General features: G+C 42.8%; 1 protein-coding gene and 1 pseudogene across 3 annotated transcripts; both read right to left on the bottom strand.

The window, feature by feature from the left end:
- Positions 1 to 1,793: 1,793 nt before the first annotated feature.
- Positions 1,794 to 2,571, bottom strand: LOC144457931 (large ribosomal subunit protein eL29 pseudogene; annotated as a pseudogene).
- A 1,528-nt stretch (positions 2,572 to 4,099) lies between these two features.
- On the bottom strand, positions 4,100 to 21,163 carry PPP1R10 (protein phosphatase 1 regulatory subunit 10). 3 transcript variants are annotated; one of them, XM_020974111.2, is made up of 20 exons: positions 20,905 to 21,163; positions 20,180 to 20,680; positions 13,249 to 13,366; positions 12,348 to 12,434; positions 12,094 to 12,229; positions 11,851 to 11,902; positions 10,533 to 10,610; positions 9,952 to 10,125; positions 9,547 to 9,652; positions 9,339 to 9,451; positions 8,715 to 8,815; positions 8,354 to 8,501; positions 7,952 to 8,062; positions 7,494 to 7,740; positions 7,298 to 7,373; positions 6,960 to 7,154; positions 6,689 to 6,764; positions 6,218 to 6,340; positions 5,656 to 6,108; positions 4,100 to 5,456 (listed from the first exon to the last, which is right to left on the bottom strand). In XM_020974111.2, exons 3-20 carry the CDS (start codon positions 13,353 to 13,355, stop codon positions 5,347 to 5,349), a joined length of 2,493 nt encoding a protein of 830 aa, XP_020829770.1. In that variant the 5' UTR covers positions 13,356 to 13,366; positions 20,180 to 20,680; positions 20,905 to 21,163; the 3' UTR covers positions 4,100 to 5,346. The 3 variants fall into 3 exon arrangements, with proteins under 3 accessions (XP_020829770.1, XP_020829769.1, XP_078011632.1); XM_020974110.2 differs by having other exon boundaries at positions 7,904 to 8,062; positions 20,905 to 21,161; XM_078155506.1 differs by lacking the exons at positions 20,180 to 20,680; positions 20,905 to 21,163 and adding exons at positions 17,158 to 17,251; positions 17,974 to 19,328 and having other exon boundaries at positions 7,904 to 8,062.
- Positions 21,164 to 21,429: the final 266 nt, after the last annotated feature.

Here is a 21,429-nt window from a genome sequence, read left to right as displayed (position 1 = left end):
CTTTCAAATTAACGATTTTGTGGCAAGCTAACCAACACAGCACAGAGGAAGGAAATAACTTACATATAGAACTTACGTATCCTAATGAGGTTTACTGAATGACCTTATTCCCAGCCTTCAGAGGTCTCAGCAGGGCTAGACATGTGGCTCTGTGGGTCTTTGAAGCTATGACTTAAATGTGTTTTTCATCAGATATTTGGGCACCATAGGAGAAGCTTATAATAGTCTCAGATGAACTCGTGGAAAGGATAGGAATACTTTCCAGGTGGCTCATGGGGGTTGAAACACCACCAAGATGTCTTGTGGGACTGGCAATACCCTAGATGGAGTGGCAACACCAGAGATACCTCACCAGCTTTCCTTTTTTTGTACAGAAAAGGTCCCATCTCTTATATCAGAGTTGCTGTAGTTTCTCAATTTCCAGGGATTTTAGAGTAGTGATTGACTAAATGGGATTGCAGATGTAGAGTTGAATTGGGGCAAAGATCCCATCAAATCATTAATGACTGCTCCTTGAGTCTGGCCTTCCAACCATTCTCAACTATTGTCTATGCTCCATCCTGCTCCAATTTGAACCCTTCCTTGTATCAAATAATTACAATTAAGCAATTCAACAAGAAAGCAAATCAACACATTAGTTATGTCTAAAAAGGTGTATCTTATTTTACATATATAGTCTTTTGAATGAGAAAATGCAAGCTTCACCTTCAAGTCCTGTGAAATCAAAAGTTTTGTAGAGATGGGGAACCAAGCCTGTCACCTGCCTCAGCTGCCAAAATTAGAGGCAATAAGACTCAGATAAGCATCTGATCCCTGTTTCTTCTGAAGCATGAAACAGTTTCTAACAGATTAACATAAATTGTTGATGGGGGTGATATAAGAACATAGCATGTGAGGTATATATGCATAGGACTTTGGAAGACATGACCAAAGGAATGACCAAGAATACTAATCCTCTCTCTCCTCCCCTCTCCCACTTCCTGATGGAGAGGTTTTGAACTCAAACTACAGAATATGAATTCAGTGTCTATAGCCAATTACATTGCAGCATGGAATAGTACTCTCCTTATATGCAGATCTGAGAAGAGAAAGTATACAGTTTGGCAGCCTCACCACAGAACTTGTACTTCTTCACAGCAAGTAGTGTGATTTAGCTGGAGAACACATGAATAGTATGAAAACAAGGAAGGCATATTGGGGTCAGGCTATGGAGGGCTTTAAAGGACTAAAGAGGCCTCTATAGTCCCAGCTCATGAAGAGGTTGAAGCTGGTGGAATGCTTGAGATACAGAATTCTGAGCTTCAGGAGAGTTGCAGCCACTTGGATGTCTGCATTGAGTCTGCCACCAATACAGTGAGCCTCCTGGGAATGAGAGACACTCGGCCAAGGATGGAACAAACTCAACACTGGCATCAGGCTGTAACTGGCCACTGCATTCTAGCCAGTGTCAAAAAAAAAAAAAACCCCAAAAAAACAAAGCTAGAAAGTAGCTAATGGGAAACTATTGAAGGGCTGGGGGGGGGGTTTGTTTTGTTCTTTAGGAGTGTGGAGTAAGATGATCAGATCTGTACATAAGGAAGGAGAGTAATCTGGTTCCATTGTGAAGGACAGATAGTGGAAGTTGTTGCAGCAGGCCAAGTCAGAGGTAATGTGGACCTAGATGAGTGGTAGTGGCAAGTGGAAGTAAAAAGGATAAGATTAGAAGGGTTTGCCTTGGAAAGAAGGGACCTTCCTCAAGATGGAGAAGAGATGCAGAGATATTTTGAGATCAAGATCTTGATAAAGGATTTTTTTTTTCTTATGACTCACCATTTTCTTTATTTGTACAAAATAGTGAATAGAATAATCATACCCTGACTGGGAAAAAATGGTAGTTTAGGGTTTAAACAAGTCCTTCTGTCCTGAAACATCTATTTTGAAGGCTTGGGACTAGCAGCTTTGGCCCCAGCACCTTTGGGTTTGGACTTAGCAGGCTTAGTAGCCATGGAATCACTGGGCTTTGTGGCCTTGGGATCAGACTTGGAGACCTTGGCATCAGATTTGCTGGGTTTGGGGCCAGATTTGGTAGCCTTGGGATCAGACTTACTAACCTTGGTGGCAGTAGGCTTGGCAGCCTTGGTAGCCTTGTGGTCAGTGGGCTTGGTAGCTTTGGGGTCAGTGGACTTGTCAGCCTTGGGGTCAGCGGTTCTGGCAACTTAAAGAGTCAGGCTTCCTGATACTGGGGCCTGGCCATTTGATGCCGACTCTAGGGCCTGGACGCTTGGTGGCTATCTTACGGACAGCATGCCGGGCACTGGCCTTGGGGATCCTGGGCCTGAGGAGCTTGGCCTTGGAGGCCTTGGTGCTCAGAGCCTTGATGGCCTCTGCTCGTGCTTTGATGGCTTTGGCATTGTTGGCCTGCATCTTCTTCAGCCCCTTCTTGTTGCGTTTCTTGGCAAAGTGCATGTTTCTCAGAAATTTGGGGTCAGCCCCTTTCAGAGACTTGTATCTCTGTGACCTAAGTTTCTTGATGCCATTTCTGTGCCATTTTCATGATTGGTTATGGGTGGTATGGTTCTTAGACTTAGCCATCTTTATACCACAGCCTGTGCTAACAGGCACTCCACCAACTGGAAGAAGCCAAAGTGAGAGAGAGAGAGAGAAAGAAGGATAAAGGACTTTTTAGGAAGAACATAAGTGAGGTCATCTTTTGAGACCAGTGAGGTTGGAGGTAGGACCACAACTTCTGTGGGAGAATACACTAAGGAATTAACAAAGAAAGAGAAATAAAAAGATTACTGTACATCAGTGAGAGACTAGCTGAAGTTAGCATAAATTTGAGGTGGACCTGTTGCCATGATTTACTCCAGCAACACTGTAGCCTAGGGAGCAGTAATGAGGAGACTGCATAAGGAAGATGATTGGGCATTATGTGGGCACAGAAAGGGCTCACAGGATCCAACTAGTCATGTAATCATGTAGCAGGTGGCCATGTAGGCATAATGAGGCAAAGGGCCAGGGTAAAGTGGGGAAGGGCCAAAACACGGGATAGATTCGGGGGAGAATAAATTAGAAATACGTGAGCAGTGGGGAGGACCTTTTGGTTTTGGCATAGAAAGCTACATATATACCACCAAAAGTTTTTTTAAACAAAAGATTAAAAATTAAAACAAGGAATATACCACTTCATTTAATAAACATTTTAGAATTTATTATTTAAATTTTATTATAGGGGTTTCTGCAGAGAAGAAAGGTAGAGGAGGGATAGAAGAGGAAAAACACATCAGGAAATTGGTGGAGATACTAGCTCTTTAAAAGTACAATATTCTCATCAAAGGAAAAAAGGATCTCTATGTACAAAAATATAATTCTGTGGTGGCAACTGGAAACTAAGGGGGTGCCCATCTATTTGGGGAATGGCTACACAAATTATACCATAAGAAATGACTGAAGGGATGATTTTAGAGAAACCTGGGGAAGGTCTGTGTGATCTGAGCAGGAGTGAACAGAACTAGAACCATTAACATAAAATCATTGTAAAAAGGAACAACTTGGAAAGACTGAAGAATTCTCATCGATGCAGGGACAACAAGCAGCCAGGGAATGACCAAGAATACTAAACACTCCCTCTACCCCCCTCCCTTCCCCAAGAGGTTTTGGACTCAACCTACAGAATATGAAGTGACCATAACTAATTACATTACAGCATTGGCAAAAAGTTTGCCAAGGGAGGCCTTACTTTTTTTCATTCTGCTCCCTCATTCCAAACTCACGAAAAGTTTAATTAGCCTCAACCTGATGCTATGGGAAAAGGTGCCCTTCAGATGTTTACAGAGATAAGAGCTAACGTGCCTTTTCCAGATCCGCTCCTATTAGGGTCCCAGCTCTACATACTCCATTTTATCCTTTACTGTCGCATACAGTACACTTTGGTTACCCAAAGCAATTAACATATATGCTTCAGTTGATCCTCACGCTAACTTATCAAGTTTGTAATTTTTCCTGTTTTACAATGGGAAAACATTGAAACCCAGGACCTTTCCTAAATTGTTACCTACTGTATCACACTTTTTTCCTTGTTTGTCCTTCGTCCTTACAAAGGAATCAAGGCACACAAGAGTTTAAATAAGCTTCTCTTTCCACTGTTTATTATTAATGTACAAAATATACAAAACAAAAAGAAAATAATCATCCTCAATCCATTGTGGCTCTAAACCTGGGGCCCTGCACAAAACCCAATCCATCCACTGCCGTTTTCACAGAAAACAACTGACGCCGGGATGGGGCAAAGGAGAAAATTGGGAAAGGGCAGCAATACTGTCCAGGTTCCACCCTGGAAAGAGCCAGGTGGGGAATTACAGAAGTGACTGATGGGGTTGGGCCTGGAGAGGCCTCACACTGACATGGTTTGGGGTATGAGGGATTGGAGCTGAAAAACTCTCAAAAGGCAGTGCATGTAGTGTGACTATGTCAGACTTGGGATCACTGACATATTGACAGAGTGGTCTTGCTTAAGAGTGTTTTACAGATCTCCCAGTTTGTAGAAAGGGAGGGAGGACTGACACCAGGGATCTCACCTACACCAGCTGAAAAAAATATCAGGTTCAAAGAATATGGATGACTTTTGTCAAAAGGTATAAAGGACTGATTAAGCTGGTCTGGGTGCTCATACAAGGCTGCAGTGTCATACTGTTAAAAAGTATTCAGAGTGCAAAGGACAGGTCCTGATGTATATATTAATTATATAGGAAAAAAGGGAGGAAGGCAGGGCATAGAGTGCGTTGGATAATTCACACCCAGCCTCTCAGTTCCCTAGAGGGAACCCTCTCAGTGCAATGAAATAAGAGGGCACTCCTCATCACATCCCCACCCCCGTAAGAATGAATGAACCTGCTTGGTTATAGGATGATTCCACAATAAGTGCAATAGACACCATGTCAGGGGATTGGTTCATGTGGGTGACCAAAGATAGGAAAGGTCCACCTTTTCTATCTTGGTTGTAGAGGGGTCTTCCCCTTCCTTCAGGATAACCAGTCATAGGTATATGCAGGGTCCAGGATAATACTGGAAGGAGGTTAGGGCTAGGTAACAGCCCCTCACAGGGCAAAGCCCACTAGGTCTCCTCTTCAGCAGTCCAGGGGTACAGGCTGTATCAGTCTTTCTTCTCCCCTGACTGGAGGAAAATATGTACAACAATGCGCACCAGTGATTAGAAAATCCCCAAAACCCCAAACAGGGGCCAAGGAAGGGAGTCCAGCTCATCAGCTGAGGAAAGGGAAAGGTGGGCCTCACAGAAGCCATAACAGGACAAAAGGGCCAAGGAGGGAGGGAGGCTGCAGTCCACAGGATACCACAAATGGGTAGCCCCTAGGGCAAAGGTGGCCCATTGACACCTGGGTGGTAGAAGGCACAGTTGTTCTCATACCGGCAGCTGCCCTTCATCATGAAGTGTCGGCACACGGGGCGGCTTGACATATCTGTTGGAATAGTAGTATGGTGGTTAGATGGACATCAGAAGCCCCAGAAAAAAAAATGACCCTGTGCCTTTCCCCCAGTTACTACCATTAGACTCAAGCAAGACAATTAAGAGGAGAATATATGGAGACTATATGACATTCTAAACGATATAAAAGGAAGATAACAATTGTGTAGCTACTTCATCTCTAGAGTACTCACCTCCACCATGGCCATGGGGATCATGTCCTCTGTGGCCTCCATGACCAGGCCCATCATGGCCACGATGCTCATGTGGGGGTGGGCCTCGGTGGTCATGGCCTCGATGGCCAGGGCCATCATGAGGCCGATGACCATGGGGTCCACCATGCCCAGGGCCATCATGGGGACGGTGGCCACCACCTCCACCCATTCCTCCACCAGGGCCTCCTCGTCCATTGGGGGGGCCTCCCCCAGAGCGGCCTCCTCGACCTCCTCGAAATGGAGGAGGTTCATTCCCACCTCGACCCCCTCGGCCTCGATGGTATGGCCCAGGACCAGGACCTGGCCCTCCTCGCATTGGACCACCTCGCATAGGATCTCCTGGACCATCCCAGAAGGGGTCACCCCCACGGGGAGGGGGGGGCGGGCCCAAAAGTCGTGGGCCCACTGGACCACCAGGACCTCCATGGGGACCTACAAAGAAAGAAACATTCAGGTATTAACCAGGCTCATGCCCATGTTCTAGTTTACACTTCCTATACTCCCCTGTCCAGGAACCACAAGAAGCATCCATCCCATTTACCTGGCATAGGCCCTCCGGGGCCAGGGGGGAAATGTTGCATGCCTTTGGGGCCACTGGGGCCCCCTGGGCCTCCAGGCGGAAAACCATTAGCCATTGGGGCAGGTCCCAAAATCCCATGGGGCACTGAATTATGAGGAAGAAAAAAATTGTCAGTAAATAAATTCTAGAATCAATAACACCATCTTGAGGGTCCTATTAGTACTTCCAGTTAAAACAGTGAGAACTACTCTACCCAATCTGATCAAATTATTCTTACTATCTTAAGGATTGTTCCATCCTCTCTTTACTCCCTTCCTACTGGCTTTTTTCCTGGTTTTTTATAAACCTTCTTCTAAGATCATTCCCCTGTGATGCCCCTCCTACCCCATTTTAATTGGGGTATATCTACCTGGCTGTGCTTCACCTCTAAACCTAAAGTGGGCTTCCTCACACCTCCTCCCCCAGGCCCCTGGGACTGGCCCTGCAGGTTACCCAGCAACTGCTTGATTTTATCCGAGTAGTCTGGTTGTTTCAGCAGCTCCTCTGAGGGGTGACTATTGGGGCTTCCCTGTGGAAAAAGGTAGATTGTTTGGAAAAGAGGCCAATCAGGAGACAGGGATAGCAGAAACAAAAAGCATAACTATAAAGGGGACGAATGGATCCTGGAGGGAGAGGGAGAGGGAAAGGTTGTAAAAGGGACAAACAAGATAAAGTTACAAAGAAGGCAAAAAAGGAGAACCTCTTGAAAAGGTTTGCATCTCACCATTATTGAGGTAAGGATCTCCTGGACATTGATGCCACCTCCTCCTGGGCCCTGGGGGCTCTTTCCAGCACCCATACTTCCCATAAGGTTGGCCAGGACAGGAGGCAGCTTGGAGCCACCTGTCCCATCAGGGGAACCACCTGGTCCTGCAGTCTCTAATGCCTCAGAATATGGGGTCTCATCTAGGGAACATTCCTAAAAAGTTATAAAAAGTCAGAATAATAATGAGTACAACATTTATATACAAACATTTATATAGGATAAAGACATTAAGACAGCATACCCCCACCTCCCCCAACAGACACTTGAATCAAAACTGAAAGACAGAGATACCTTACCTCATCCAGAGGAATGAGTTTTGGAGGAACAGGTTCATATGACTCAGGATCAGGCTCATGGGGACTGTCAGGGACACTGCAGGGAAGAAATGATGTTCAGATTACTTTTCCATTAAGTCCAGATTCCCAACAATCATTTCTCACTTCATCCCACTCTCAATCAACAGTCTCACTGAGAGTTTTATTCCCTACTCACCTCTCCTTGGATAAGAAGAGCTCCTGCAGAATTCCTTTCACACGTTCAGCCTGTACATAGCGCTCTTGGCTATTGCCACCCGGGGACACAAGGGGTGAAGGTAAGGCCAGGGGCCGGGGGCATACCCATGCCACCTTCTCTTCCATATTATCATTACTCAGACGCCGAGCTGTTTCAAAGGCATGACGGTCCGACAGTATCTCTCTCTTGGCTGCCTCACCAAAGTCCTTGATCTTGTTCACATTAACTGTTTTTGTTTGTTTTGTTGGGAGGTGGGGGATGGGAAGAAGGAAGAGAAGGAAAAGAAGAGAACACAGAGGAGTTAGGCCATATGGATCCTTTCCAAGATCCCATTACCCTCCATCTTCCATAGCTCCAAGATGCCCCTGTGTATCAATCTACCCTCTTACCTCGCTCAGTCTCATCCAGTTCAAAGTAAAAGTATTCTCTCAGTTTACCTTCTTCAGGCCATGTCACAGTCTTTCTCTTCCGGCCCTTCCTTGTCAACTGGCTTGGATCCCCAGGGCTCTCCACAGGTTTTGCATCCAGCACTCCTGTGTCCAAGGAGGCTATAAAATAAAGGAGTGTAGGATTATAGGATTTAATGCAAATTTAGCTCAATCCCTAATTTCACAGATGATGAAAATGAGGCCCAAAAGGTTAAGTAACTTGTCTAAGGTCACACGAATGGGAAAATGGTACAGCCATAAACTGAACTTAGTCAGCAGAACTATCCACTGAGCTGGAATGGAGTCCTGGCTGCAGGTCAAAGGTTCCCCATGTCCAGTTTTCCAGCCCCAGTTCCTTTTCTCAGGACCCAGACACATAGAATCTTAGACATCCAGTCTCTCTAATCTTACCTGTGTCCATAAGCTCTGGAATTTCAACAGGAGGGACAGGGGTTCCAGGACGCTCTATGTCCATGGCCTCAGCAGGAGCCGCTGGCTCTGGTGAAGAAGGTTTGGCTGTGTTCTGCTCTGTGCTTTGTTTCCCCTCAAAGGGGCTTGGCTATAGGGAAAAAAAGAGATCATTAGATCATTAAGACAGTGAAGCCACAGACACCAATGGGGTCTTTGTAAAAGAAAAACCATGGCAGGAATCTAGTCTCCCAATGACTTCTAGAGAGACTTAAGGCTACTTTCCAATCTCACATACATTTTTTCTCTCTACCCAAGGATTTTTTCCTCCATCACCCCACCCTGCACTACCCAGGATACATACCTTGGTAGCTGTGGGAGACAAAACCTTTTTCTTTTTCTTGATTTTGATGCCTGGAACAGGAGCTGAGTTGAGGGCATCTAGGAAACCCAAGCCTTCCATAGCTAAAGAGAAGGAAAGAAAAAAGTGTTAGTATAGCAGATAGACAGATGGCATACTTCACAACTACAGACAAAGTTTTGGCCAAATGGTAGGGTAGTGAGATCTCTCTTCAACCAAGATAAGATGACAATAATATCAGAAAGCATTTATGGCATAAGAATTCACATAAGAAATTCTTAATGTTACTAGGCTTATCTTTCAAGCAATCTATAGTTTTGGACACTAAATACAGCTGAATATTGGTGAGCTGACAGTGGCAGAGAAGAAGTGAAGTACAGGGAAAGTGAAGAAGAAGGGGCATATTCTAGAGACTGAAGACTGAAAAACCAGAGACAGAAGGGTACACATAAAGAGAGGGAAAGAAAAAATAGAAATCTGATGGATTAAAAAAAAAAGACAAGAAAATTAAAGACTTCATTAGGAAGACTCAGAAAAATGAAACAGACTAAATGGATTCCATTTAGTCAAGCTCCATTCCTCTAGCCACAGAGTCTGTCATTGTCCCTTGTCCCTGCTCCCACTCACGTTGTGGGGGTATAATCTTCACTTTAATCTCTTTGGTGGTGTTAGGTGTTGTATTGAGTGGTTTGTATTTCTTTTCAGCTGGGGGAGCCACATCACCAGGTGCAGCTGCAGAGCTGTAAGAAAAAAGACAGTTAAAAATCTGCAGCAGTCCTCCCCACCAATCCTTTTACAACCTCAGGCAATACCTGGTACCAGTCCTAATACACACCTCTGACGCTTAAGAGGAATGGGCTTAAGGTTGTACTTGTCAGAAACAACCACAGTACTGGCATTCTTCTTCACAGGGACCAGGGATGGTGTCTCTAGCTCTAAGCCTGAAAAAGGTAGATATGGTATGAATTCTTGACACTGTTCTCTCTTCTGCTTTCCTTTTTCTCTCTGCCAAACTGCCAATACACCTTGTGCCATTATTCCTAAAATGCTTTCCCCTTACCCTTTTAAGTAGATCACAAATCATTACCTTCCATCCCCCAAGGGCAATGTCTGTTCAAATCTAGGACATATGTATGTGCATATATACACATATATATATATATATATATATATATATATATATATATAAGTCTGTGTCCAAGAGTCTATGTACCCTCCCAAGACCAAGACTCAGCCTTACCAGTAGAACGAAACTTGGCATGGCTAGGAGCTGTGGTTCGTAATGATTTAGGTTTCTCCTTCTTCTTCTCTGGTGCCTCCTCAGCTCTTGTTTCTGTCTTCACTTCAGGCAGGGGTCGTTCAAGAGGAGCAGTTCGTCCCTTCCCCTCTTCCTTCCTTTTCTTCTTATCTTTCTCTATAGGAGGATAGCCAAACAGGAAAAGATTTTAGATAAAGAAGCATAGTGCAGTAGACAGAGTGCTGAACTTGGGAGACTGAAAGACCTGGGTTCAAAACCTGTCTCTTGACATTAGCTGTGTGACTATGGGCAAGTCACTTATCCTCTGTTTGCCTCAGTTTTCTCATCTGCAAAATGGGATAATGATACCTGTAGTATTTACCTCATACGACTGTTTGTGAGGATAAATGATAATATACATAAATTGTTTTGCAATCTCTATACTCTGCTCTAAATATTGAATAAATGCCAGCTGCTGTCATATGGTGAGAAAGATAATCTCACCCAGGAAACAGAGTGAGATGGAACTCCTCCCAGAACGTTTGGAGGCTAATTATGCCAGGCTGAAGAACAAAGTAACTTACCAGTGGGCTGGGTGCTACTCTGAGAGCGTATGACAGCCATCCAGTCGCTGACAAGGACTGAAGCTAGTTTCCGGAGTTCTTGAAGAAAAACAGAAGTAATTTTAGAAACAGGAGAATTAAGAGAGAGGGAAGACAGAGCTGAACACTGCCAAATCATGAGACCCCTTCCAATTGCTCCACCTCTGTTGTCCTCACAACTCCTTTGTAATAACCCCAATAAGCAACCTAAAACAAACACCTTATACAGGACTGCTTGAAGTGAGGAAAAAGCTGGAATTGGCTCCCTATCTTTATAAAAGGCCATGACAACTGTGGAAGGATGAGATTCCCTCACCTATACCTCAGGAAAATTTGTATCCCAAACTGAAGGGCAGCCTCTATGGATCACCAACTTGAAGTCAATTATACTAAAGAACACTGACTCAACTGCATCATTAGCCCTGATCCTCTCCCTTTTTCTCCCTTTTCTTCCATTGTTCCCCTCCCCCCACATATCTTTGAGTACTCTACTTCACTACAATGTAGTTTTCTCTTTCTCTGTGAAAATCTTCTAGCTCTTCAGGAGATTGGGACAGTGGAGGGTGCAGGAAAGGGTAGAGGATGAGAAGGGGGAACATCAGCTTCGCTGGGGTTTACGGAAATTCTGCTGCATAAATAGAACAGGATGGAGCAGACATGGCGACAAAGTACAGGACAAAGATCAAGCGGCTTTAGTGAAACTAATAAGATCAATGAGTCAGCAGCGTGATGGGGTAACTATTACATTAATAGAAGTGTCTAGAATGAAGGACAGGATGATCCTTGTGTACTCGGTCCTACCAAGGCAGCACATCTGGAAGAACTATATAAAATTCTGGGTGTATCACGTTAGAAACATGGAGTTAGAAGAAGGCGACCAGGATAATAACAAGACTTGAATTCATGGCATATGATAATTCAATGAATACTGGAAAAGATGTCCTAGGGGTTATATAAAAGTTTTCAAAATATTTTAAGATGTATGGATGCAAAGTGAAGTGAGCAGAACCAGAAGAACGATTTATACAATAACAATACTGTAAAGACAAACAACTTTGAAAGTCTTGAGAACTCTGATCAATACAATGACCAACCACAATTCCAAAGGACTCATGATAAAACGGGACTAGATTCTAGGGACTATATACAACCAAAGGGATAAAAGTAAGGTATGAGACAGGGAAATACAAGACCAAAGAGGGAAGGAGGTAAGTAGAAAAGGGAGAGGATAGAAAGAAGGGTATCAGCTGGTGAGAGGGTAAAACTGAAATAAAAGGAAGGGAACAAAGAATAAGCCTACCTTCATCCTCACTTGACTTGCTCAGCTGCTTCACAAGTTTGGCTGTGTTGTTCTAAAAGAAGGGAAGCAAAGAACTAAGCGTAAGGAGAAAGAAAATTCCATTGAGACCCTCCCTACAACTTACCCATCTACTTTATGGCCCAATAAGCCCTAGAAATGTGATTGCTTTACTGATAAAATACAATTTTCTTATCAGTTATGTGAAATACTCAGCTGAGGAAGGATAAAAGCCTAAAGAGATACCTGTTTGAGATGGTCCACAGTAAGGGGTAGGTGCTGTAGGGTGAGCAGAATCTGCTGCAAGAGAGGTATGTTGTTGGTTGTCTTTGAGTAAGTCAGCCAGTTATTAAGGAGCTTGTAGCCACCAACTCGGATAAACCTACAGGCCAAAAGGAAGGTGTATCAGAATTCAGGAATTCTATGTTCCCATTCCCTCAATGCCTTGATCCCCCATTCCACTCCATCTCTACTTCCTAAGTATCTAGTTCCTCACTTACTTGGCCAGTACATCTGGTGAACGGGTCTGCAGGAGAATGTTTAGGTACGTACAGCGGCTCACCATCTTTCGAGCTTCCTTCATGAGGCTATAAGGGAAATTAAGTTAAGGTCAGATACAGCTGGGACAGAGATACACATCATCTGTCCATAGTGGAACATGGGTCTCTCAGGACTTGGGGCCTCAATCTAGGAAACAAGAGAGGAATAGTACTTTCTAGGAGAATGGACATTTTTAGGACAACATAGGGGACTCTGACAGGAGAGAAATATACAACTGATCTTGGAGCATTAGGCATTATTATTTCCTTTGCAAAGACCACTCTTTCACATTCTTAACCACTAGCCACAGCCTAACACTCACTATCACTAGTCATTGTGTTTGTTATTAATATTACCTAGCCAATCCATTTTTAGCAAGGGCCATATGTGCTTTTGAATTTCCTCCTATTTTTTAAACTAAGGCTAACTATATTGGTAAAACAGGCTGCAAAAAGATAAATGACATTCATATGATCAATATAATAATAAAAAATAGCATCAGATTTCCTATCAGTTAACTAGCTTTTAGGATTTGGGGATCTGGATTGCCAGCTGCAATCCAACAGGGAAGAAAGCTTATATATATGGATTCCATATACAGGCCACGATGGGAAATCAGGGAAGTTAATGGGAGTTATTTTTCAGATTACTGCCATTGTTACTGCAACTCCATGTTGACCAGAAATATTTAACTAATAAATACTTGCTTTTTGTTAATAAGACACTGAACACAACTGCCTTGTTTCCTAACATTATAGTTCTCAAGACCTCCTACTACAACCTTAGTCATGCATTATAGATAAATGCTTCTTTTTTTTGGTCATCTAATCCTAGAATTCATTCCAATGACAACATACATACCTAAAGATCTTGGCGATTCCCTCCGCACTTTTGACCTCTCCATCCCTACCAAGAAAGCTGTCTAGGCCCTTAAGGAGTTCTTTAGGGTCAATGGGGCCCGAACCCATGATGATAATACCTGGTTAGGGGAGAAGATTGAATAAATGTGTCAAAGATTGTACCAGGATTATTTCCAATAACACACAATTCTTTTTAATCACCCACATGATATTAACAAATCACACAGCACTTGCAATTCTTTAACTTCTACCCATCAGAGATTATTTAGCCACTACCTCAATGATCCAGAAATGAAGAGACTCAAGATACTATCACTACTAAAAAATAGATGCGACAACCAAAGACAGAACACTTATAAGATGTGAAGACAATATTGTTCGAAAAATCTTTGCTTTTTCTTTCCAAATTCATCCCATTAGAAAGGGTGAATCCCTCAGGCTGCAGATAAGGGACCAAGACCCTATAATAAGAAAATATGCCATAAAAAGGCCAGTTAATTTTAATGTGTCAAATGAATCTTATTGTTCCCAAAACATCTTCAGCATAGTACATATTTGGTTCAATATTCCTAGATCTGAAATAATGTGGCTTAATTATTCCTAGATTGCCACCTATGTAAACAAGCCATAAGAACTCAGAGATATCAGTACCAGGTCTGACTATTTCTGTTCTAAACTGTTCTTATAAGTTTAGTTTTAGGGGATAGAAAACAAAGTGAAGCTCTTAAAAAGTTCTCCTCCAAAAGATTCAGGCTTTATCACAATGGGCTGATAGAATATGATAGATTACAATGAAGGACTGGTGATACCGGGAAAGGGAAGCAAATGTAAAATTAGGAAAACAGCACAGGAAAAAGAGGTAGAAACAGAGATAGAGACAACATTTAAAAGGCTATAGATTGGAGATGTTTGCTTTTTTGTGTCTTACATGGAACAAAGGTTTGGGCTGTGTATAGAGTTGTTTGTTAATAACAAACTTTAATCATTTTTATTATTCAAAATTTTTTGGTCAGCTTGGAATTTCCCAAGTAATGGTGGCAATCTGACAAACAATTTCATCAGCTTCCTCAATTCCCAAGAAAGCTTATGTATGGTAATTCATGGGCTGAGTATAAAATGAGAGAGCCAGAAATAAAAAATTATAGCTTAAAAAAGTGGTTCCCTTAGATGTCTGCATCACAAGGCAGGGTCAGGAGACAAAGATTAGGGCATGAATACTTTCCACTGAAGATTCTACAAATTACATAGGACTGGACAGGATATAAGCTTAAGATAGGGTTTTCATACAGTATTTCTACAAACATGGGCCTCTTGGAGCCAGAGGAATATCTGTGCATGGGGCCTAAGGCTGGTATAAACTTGTTTGTTTACAAGTAAGGGGTTATTATTTTTCTATCACTGGCCAAGGCCTATCCCCAACATCTGTAAAGACAATGCAGACATGTAAGTCTCAGGAGAACCTTGGTGGTTTTCCTTCTTGACCCCTGAGGAAAACTTTATCCAAATTTAGTAAACTGAGGCAGAGAGGCAAAAAGGCTGCTTCCTTGAAAAAAGTAAATGTGCTTTAAGGGTAGCATCCTTAAGATTCAGAAGACAAAAGCTTTCTGAGTATTAATAGACTCAAAGATCTCTATCTTTCAACTCTCCCAAGTGAGTTTCTGGTAAGAGTTAACAAAGGAAAGGCAGAAGGCGCATGAGAATCAAAGAACAAGATATGGAGAAGACAGTTGTAGAGTACCATTTCTTGGGCTTAGCAATTTGATGCACTGAATTTAAGACGATATGAAAATGAGGGTAAAAATCTTGAAAGGTGAATAGAGCTGTGGAAACTGTGTGGGATTTTAAAAATTCCTGTTAAATTACCAATGTTGCCTCTTTGTTTCTTCTGGGAGGGAAGGGAATTAGCTAGGCCAAAGGTCAGAGGAAAGGAAACTTTAAGTAAAATTTCCCTAATAGAATGAAATTCTGATAAAATTTATCAATTTGCTAGCTTGGCATACTCAGATCTATTAATCCTTATATAAACTTAAGTGGACAAAGATCAAGGGTTTTTTCCTCAATTAGTATGGGCCAAGATCAGAAGATATGCAGAGGCTTTTTGATGAGTGTGAAGTTGCAACAACAGTCTGAATACCACAAATACTATCAATAACCAAGAGACAGTTAAGAAAGCAGAATGCATATGCTCCACGCCAGATTACCTGTTGAGGACATAGAACCTCAGGGTGACAATTCCCAGAAGGCTTAAAATTATGAAGCTAGAAATACTGTTTTCCATTCTATTCCAATACATACTTGATCCCCACTTATCTACCCAAGAACGAGGTACAGGAACCCCAAAGCACTTAACATGTATTCTTTCCATCCCCAAATCATTGACTCTTTACTATTCAACTAATACCAAAACCTAGGCCTGCTTACCCCACCAGACCCCCAACTCTATTTAATCTTCAAGGACCTGAGGGAAACCCCAACTACCACCTTCTTTTTACTGAACAGAAAACAAAATAACTCATTAGTCTCCTCAAGCCATGAGATTAAGGGTCATCAAGGTCAAGTCTTTCAACCGGAACAGAAAATAACTGTCATCCTCACTCAGACAAAAAGCTAAGCAATGGAGAGAAGACAGCAGAAAAGAGATTTACATGATCACCTTCATCCCAAGCTTCCTCTCAAACTATTGTGTAGTTTTAAACAATTAACCACAAAAAGGGCTTTCAAGAGAACCTGTCTAGATAAGTTGCCACTTTGATCTCTGGAGATAGGATAACTTCCCAGGAAAACTAGCTTTCACCCAGTTAAAGTTCAGAATTCAGTTAACCTACAAGCTTCCACTTTCAGGTATTGTAAAGGGCACGTAATCTCATGGGGGGAAAAAAAGGCAGAACCAGTGATCCACTGAACCAGAAAGCACAAAGTAACAGTTAAGTGTTCCTGTTACGAGCCTACAGCAAAAAACCTAGGCATAATGAAGTAACATCTCTTAATTGGAATGATGATAGTTAAATCTGGTTATTAAAAATAACTATAAAATGTTCTTGCCTTAGAGCTTGGCATGTAAAAATCAGGAGTACATAACTTTGGGGTCAGATTTCTGGAATAGGAAATGAGGGCTCAAAGATGAAGCCATGTGAGCTTATTCCCTTAAAGAATGAAAGAACTTAAAAAAATATGGGGTGGAGATGAGAGGAAAATGGAGAAACAGAAATTCTTCACTCCTCTGGGAAGTGACCAGGTCAAGTTTTTAGTATGAGCATGAATAATAGAGTCCTTGACCAAGGAAGTAAACAAAGCAAAAATCAATGAACAACTCCCTACTCTCTCAGGGCCTTTGCTCTTAATTTAGCCAGGCTTCTTTCTTATAGCTTTTAGCTGCCAGATCCTCATTATACTGATCTGGGTGCTTTATCCTCAGCTGTAGCTTTAATACAGAAATGAGTAGCTGCGGGGTACACAAGGGATCCAGGCTAGAAGGCCTTCCCCTACAAGAATTCTGTTGGCTTCATTAATGAAAGAGTGAAAAATCTTGTCAATTAACTGGCTTGAGTAAAATTAAATTCTAAATCTCATCATTACTAAGAGTAGATTGAGTGTGTCAGGGTTAACATATGTAAAACTCAAAGACCTCTTAAAATTGCCCATCTCAAAAGATACAAATCATTTCTTCCTTTCAACAAGAGGGGGAGGGGCAGGGAATGAAGGCATGTTTTATCATGAGCCATATTCTGTTGCAGCACTTCTGGATAAGTTACATTGTTACTGGACTACAATAAACATTCCTTTCCCCCTAGGGACCTTAAAGGCACCTGTTTTCTGGGAGTGAAATCATTTTGAGTTGTGCCTTTCCCTGGCATCTGAGAAACTTAGAATTACATAGCTCCTAGGAGAAAAGATATGAATTGTGGCCTACCATCATGCAGTAAACTTCGGCATTCTGTGTCTCTTTTACATTTGTATTCCTACCAGGTGCACTTTGGTAATGGGGGGGTTCCAGTCTTGCTTGCCTTTTAAGAGAGAAATGTCAGGATCATGGGCTTTATATGGCAGAAAAGGTGCCAAGATACAACTCAAGCTAATTAGTAGACTGGTGCTCCCAAGTTGGTTCCTTAAGACTCCTTTATTCCTCAACTTTCACATTGCAGAGAGACTCCAAAAATTACTTCCCTATTCTATTTCAGAAACTCAAGGGGGTTATTATGTTCACATTCCCAGGTATATGGCAGAGACACAATAATTTCTCCACCATGTAAAGTACTGGGGGTAAACTAAAACCTCTGGAAAACTGGTAGTGTAGGCAGGTCCAACTCAGGGCACAAATCTCTGGACCTCCTCAAACTAGGTGCTAAGTAATTCTTTAGAGGTAGGTACTACATATCCAGCAGAAAATTTGCCAGGGGAAGGGATCAAGTTCAGGCCTTTGAACTTTGCCATGAACCTGGGGATCTTAAAACTTGTAAAAGATTTTTGGAAAATATTTGATAATTGGGGAAAAAAAGAGGAAGGAAAGGACAGGACACAAACACCAGCCTTGAGTACTGCCACGGCTTGGACATGCACTGGTTGCTACAGCACTGCATGAGTTGAAAATGGAGAACAGAACATTATGTTTCCATTACTAGCCAGAAGTTTGGGCGGGAGAAAAAAAGAAAAAAAAAAGATAAAAAATGATTACTTGGAAAACAGAAATGAAGGTTGTGAAATGTAATACCAGAAAGTTTTTGCTTACCAGAAAACGAAGCTTGACTCCCCCTGCCTTGAGTTTACAACTGCCGCCTTTTTCCTAAAGATTCACTCCTCATCCTAGTACCAATGTACAGGAGGCTAAGCAACTGGAGGTGGTACAGCACGGAACACAAAAGAGTTTACCCCAAAACCAGAAAAGATGGGAAGGAGGAAGATGGGAAATTTAGAGGAAAGCCTTCCAGCACCCACCCTTTTACCCTTCAAAAGGTGAAAATGTCCCTAGACTAAGGACTAGCTGTGGAAATTCATATTTAGACCAGAGATTTATTTAATCTTTCCTATTCAAGACTGTCAACTCAGCCAGATTATTCCTATCCTTTGGGCTCAGAGAATGGGAAAGAAATGGGAAAATTCCACTTATTCTGTTTCCCAGATTGTGTATATGTGAGGGGATTCCTAGGATATTATATTACAGATGAAAAATTGGTCCTGTTGCTAAGCCTCAAACCTACCCACAGATACCCACTAGAGAAGAGAAGCAACCCCTAGAGACTTAATAATTCCTACTGGCTCGTTGGAGAAAAGGGGTGCTTTGTGAAAGAAAAAGAACAGAAACAAACTACGATCAAACATGTAGAGATAAAGAAGGTATTCAAGTCCCAGGCTCCACTCCTCCCAAGTTTGATCAAGGCTCAAAAGGCAAAACTCAGGGGGCGGAGTTTCAGGAGGGTGGAGGGGAGCGAAGGGAAAGCTGATTACATCACCTTTTCAGCTTGCTCCTCCCCCTTAACTAACGTCCTAAGCCAGCCCTATGCTCTGACTGGCAAGAGGGAAGAGGAAGGAGAAAAACAAAGCAGGGACGCCATCTTGCAATGGAGAAGAGACTCAAGGAGGGGAAAAAAAACATCTACGGTTTGCCGTAAAGGTTACAGTACAAACAGCCCATTAAAACCCATCCCCTGTTAAAAAAAAAGCAAAAAACAAACAAAAAACCCCACCCCCAATTGTGTTTAACTTATTAAATTTCATTTGATTTGGTAAAAACAAAGGCAATTAAAAATGTTACTTAAAAGTTGTTTCTCCTGCCTGGGATAGAGTAAGAATTTGCAGTTGGGGGCTCAAACTGCTAATACAGCCCACCCCAGTTTCTATACTACAAATAAAGGGGGAGGGGAGTTGGGCCCCTCCCAACAAAGGAGGTCAAGGTGGGAAAAGGACAGGAGAAAAATGGGTAAAGACACAACCTGCAACGCCGCTCGGAAGAGACAAAAGGACAAGGAAAAGTCGCCATATTGAAGCAGGGAAGAAAAAAAAATTCCTTTTAACGACACATTTTTTAGAAAGCTAGCATTCAATTGCACTAAATGGCCTTTAAAAATTACACGCCTTAATTCCACATTGCCCCCCTCCCACTTTCCACCCCCCTATAACTGCACCCATTAAAAAAATCAAGTTAAAGGTTATAACCACTTTTCTTCTAAAAAAAAAAAAAACCTCTGCAAAGTGCAACAATTACAAGACATTACCTTCCCAACTAACACTTTGGATGTATTGGCACTATATTTTACTTTGGCTTAAGTGTCTCGCAATCTTTATTTGTAGATTGCCACCTATGTAAAGCACACAAATATATATATATATATACCTCAAGCAAATTACATTAAAATATAACGAGAGGATTTAACCATTAAGTCGTAGCCAGCTATTTCCTAATATTTTTCGGCTCATCTCCTTACCCTGCAATCTTTATGTACAGATTGCTCATTAATCTGGCCAATTGAAAGGCGCCCCTGCTTGTCTCACACACAAAGAAGTGGGACTTTTAGGCCACAAGATCCACGTCTTTTGTATGTGAGCTCATTAACCCTTCCGAAAGACTGCTGGCATCCAGAGGAAGGGATCCCATTCCTCTTTATAAAAAGATATCGAACTCTTATGGCTTTGGCAGTCTGGAAAATTGGCTGGATTACCAAGGGTTAACCATCAAGAAAATCCTCACTTGTCGGCCCCCCCCACCCTCTCCGTGCCTGCACCAGGGCAAGGAAGAGGGAGGTGGTAGGGGAGAGAGAACAAGACTTTTAAAGAACTAATGTTTTTTTTAATGGAGACTCAAGCGACCGGATTGGTCGTTCTCCAGCTCAATTATTTTTTGTCTACGATCTCATTTCTTCCTCTCATTTTTTTTTTGTTTCACAACGGGAAACGTTGATTTCTTGTTGTAATGCTGGTTTTGAAAATTCGACACTTACTATCCAATTTTTTTGCGACGTCAGCACCTCGGGCTCAGGGGGGGTTAAAATTTGGAGAAAAAAATAAAACCAACCAGGACCCAAAGCTTAATTACTTGGGGGACCTCATTGGATCAAAAAGTCTTTTAAAAAATAAAGCCAACTCAGGATTCATTACCCCTTCCACTTAAGGAGGGGGTCTTAGAAACAAAAAAAAAACTGAGTGGATTCAAAAAGGAGACGCTGGATGGGCGGATTTGACGGGACTTGGGAGTTGGAGGAAGGGTGGTTGATTATTTTTGATAGATTTTGTGGTGATGGTCCTTCAGCCACAGATTTGAGTCCCAAGCAGCTTGGGCTGGGATAGGGGACGGGAAACAAGATAGGGCGATGGGGCAGAGAAGACACAAGTGGTTGGGTTGGTAGCTGCTGCTCCCCCCCCCTCGAAGGATCCTTTAGATGCTGTTACGGCTGCTTCTTTTTTCCTCGTGGCCGGGCTGTTTCCTCCGATTAAATTCGAACCTGGGAAGAGGAAAATAAGGGAGGAAACGAAAACGTCATTACTGCTGGCTTTAATATCCCTTTCCATCTCGTTTACAGCCTGAGAAAGTTTCCCAAGACGCACCCTCCGGTCTCCAAGACCTAAGAAAAGCTAAAATAAACTACCCTGTCACCCCACCGCCATTTCGCTACTCTAGCACTAAGCCGCCACGCAACACACCAACCGAAAAAATACCCGTACTCACCTCTAAACGAACCCCAGAATGGCGGCAGCTCCCTCGGACGACGCCTTTTATATAAGGGCACCGCCCCGCGCACACTAGCGCACTCACGAGATACCGACACCTCGCGCCATTGTGCTCGAGGCGCAAGTTAATTGGTCAACGACATGGAGGGACAACAAGGTGATTGGCTGTCCTCCGCCAACCTACACTCCACCTATCCCTCAACTCACTCTTCCACTCTCCATACGCAACCCTCAACTCGCGACTAGGGTTAAGACGATTGGTTGGGACCCGCCCTCCCTTCCTTTCCTGATCTTCCTTCCCCACCCCTTCGCCGTTAAGCTTCACCCTTGGTTGGCCTAACCGACCCAGCGCATGCGCAGTAGTAGGACCGGGGCCCAAAATCAACCACAAAATTGTTCAGCAACAAAAGATTCAGTAGCGGGTCTAGGAGCCACAGCGAACTGGCTACAGGAATAGTAATTTTGAAGGCGAATTCTACTGTGACGCAGTTAAAATTGGTCACCTTCGCCCCTACGCACCGAC

This window comes from Phascolarctos cinereus, unplaced genomic scaffold, assembly GCF_003287225.1.
Source record: "Phascolarctos cinereus isolate Bilbo 61053 unplaced genomic scaffold, phaCin_HiC Scaffold_5;HRSCAF=322, whole genome shotgun sequence".
Lineage (NCBI taxonomy): Eukaryota > Metazoa > Chordata > Mammalia > Diprotodontia > Phascolarctidae > Phascolarctos > Phascolarctos cinereus.
Note: the sequence above shows the minus strand (reverse complement) of the source record. Positions and strands in the feature narration are given on the sequence as shown.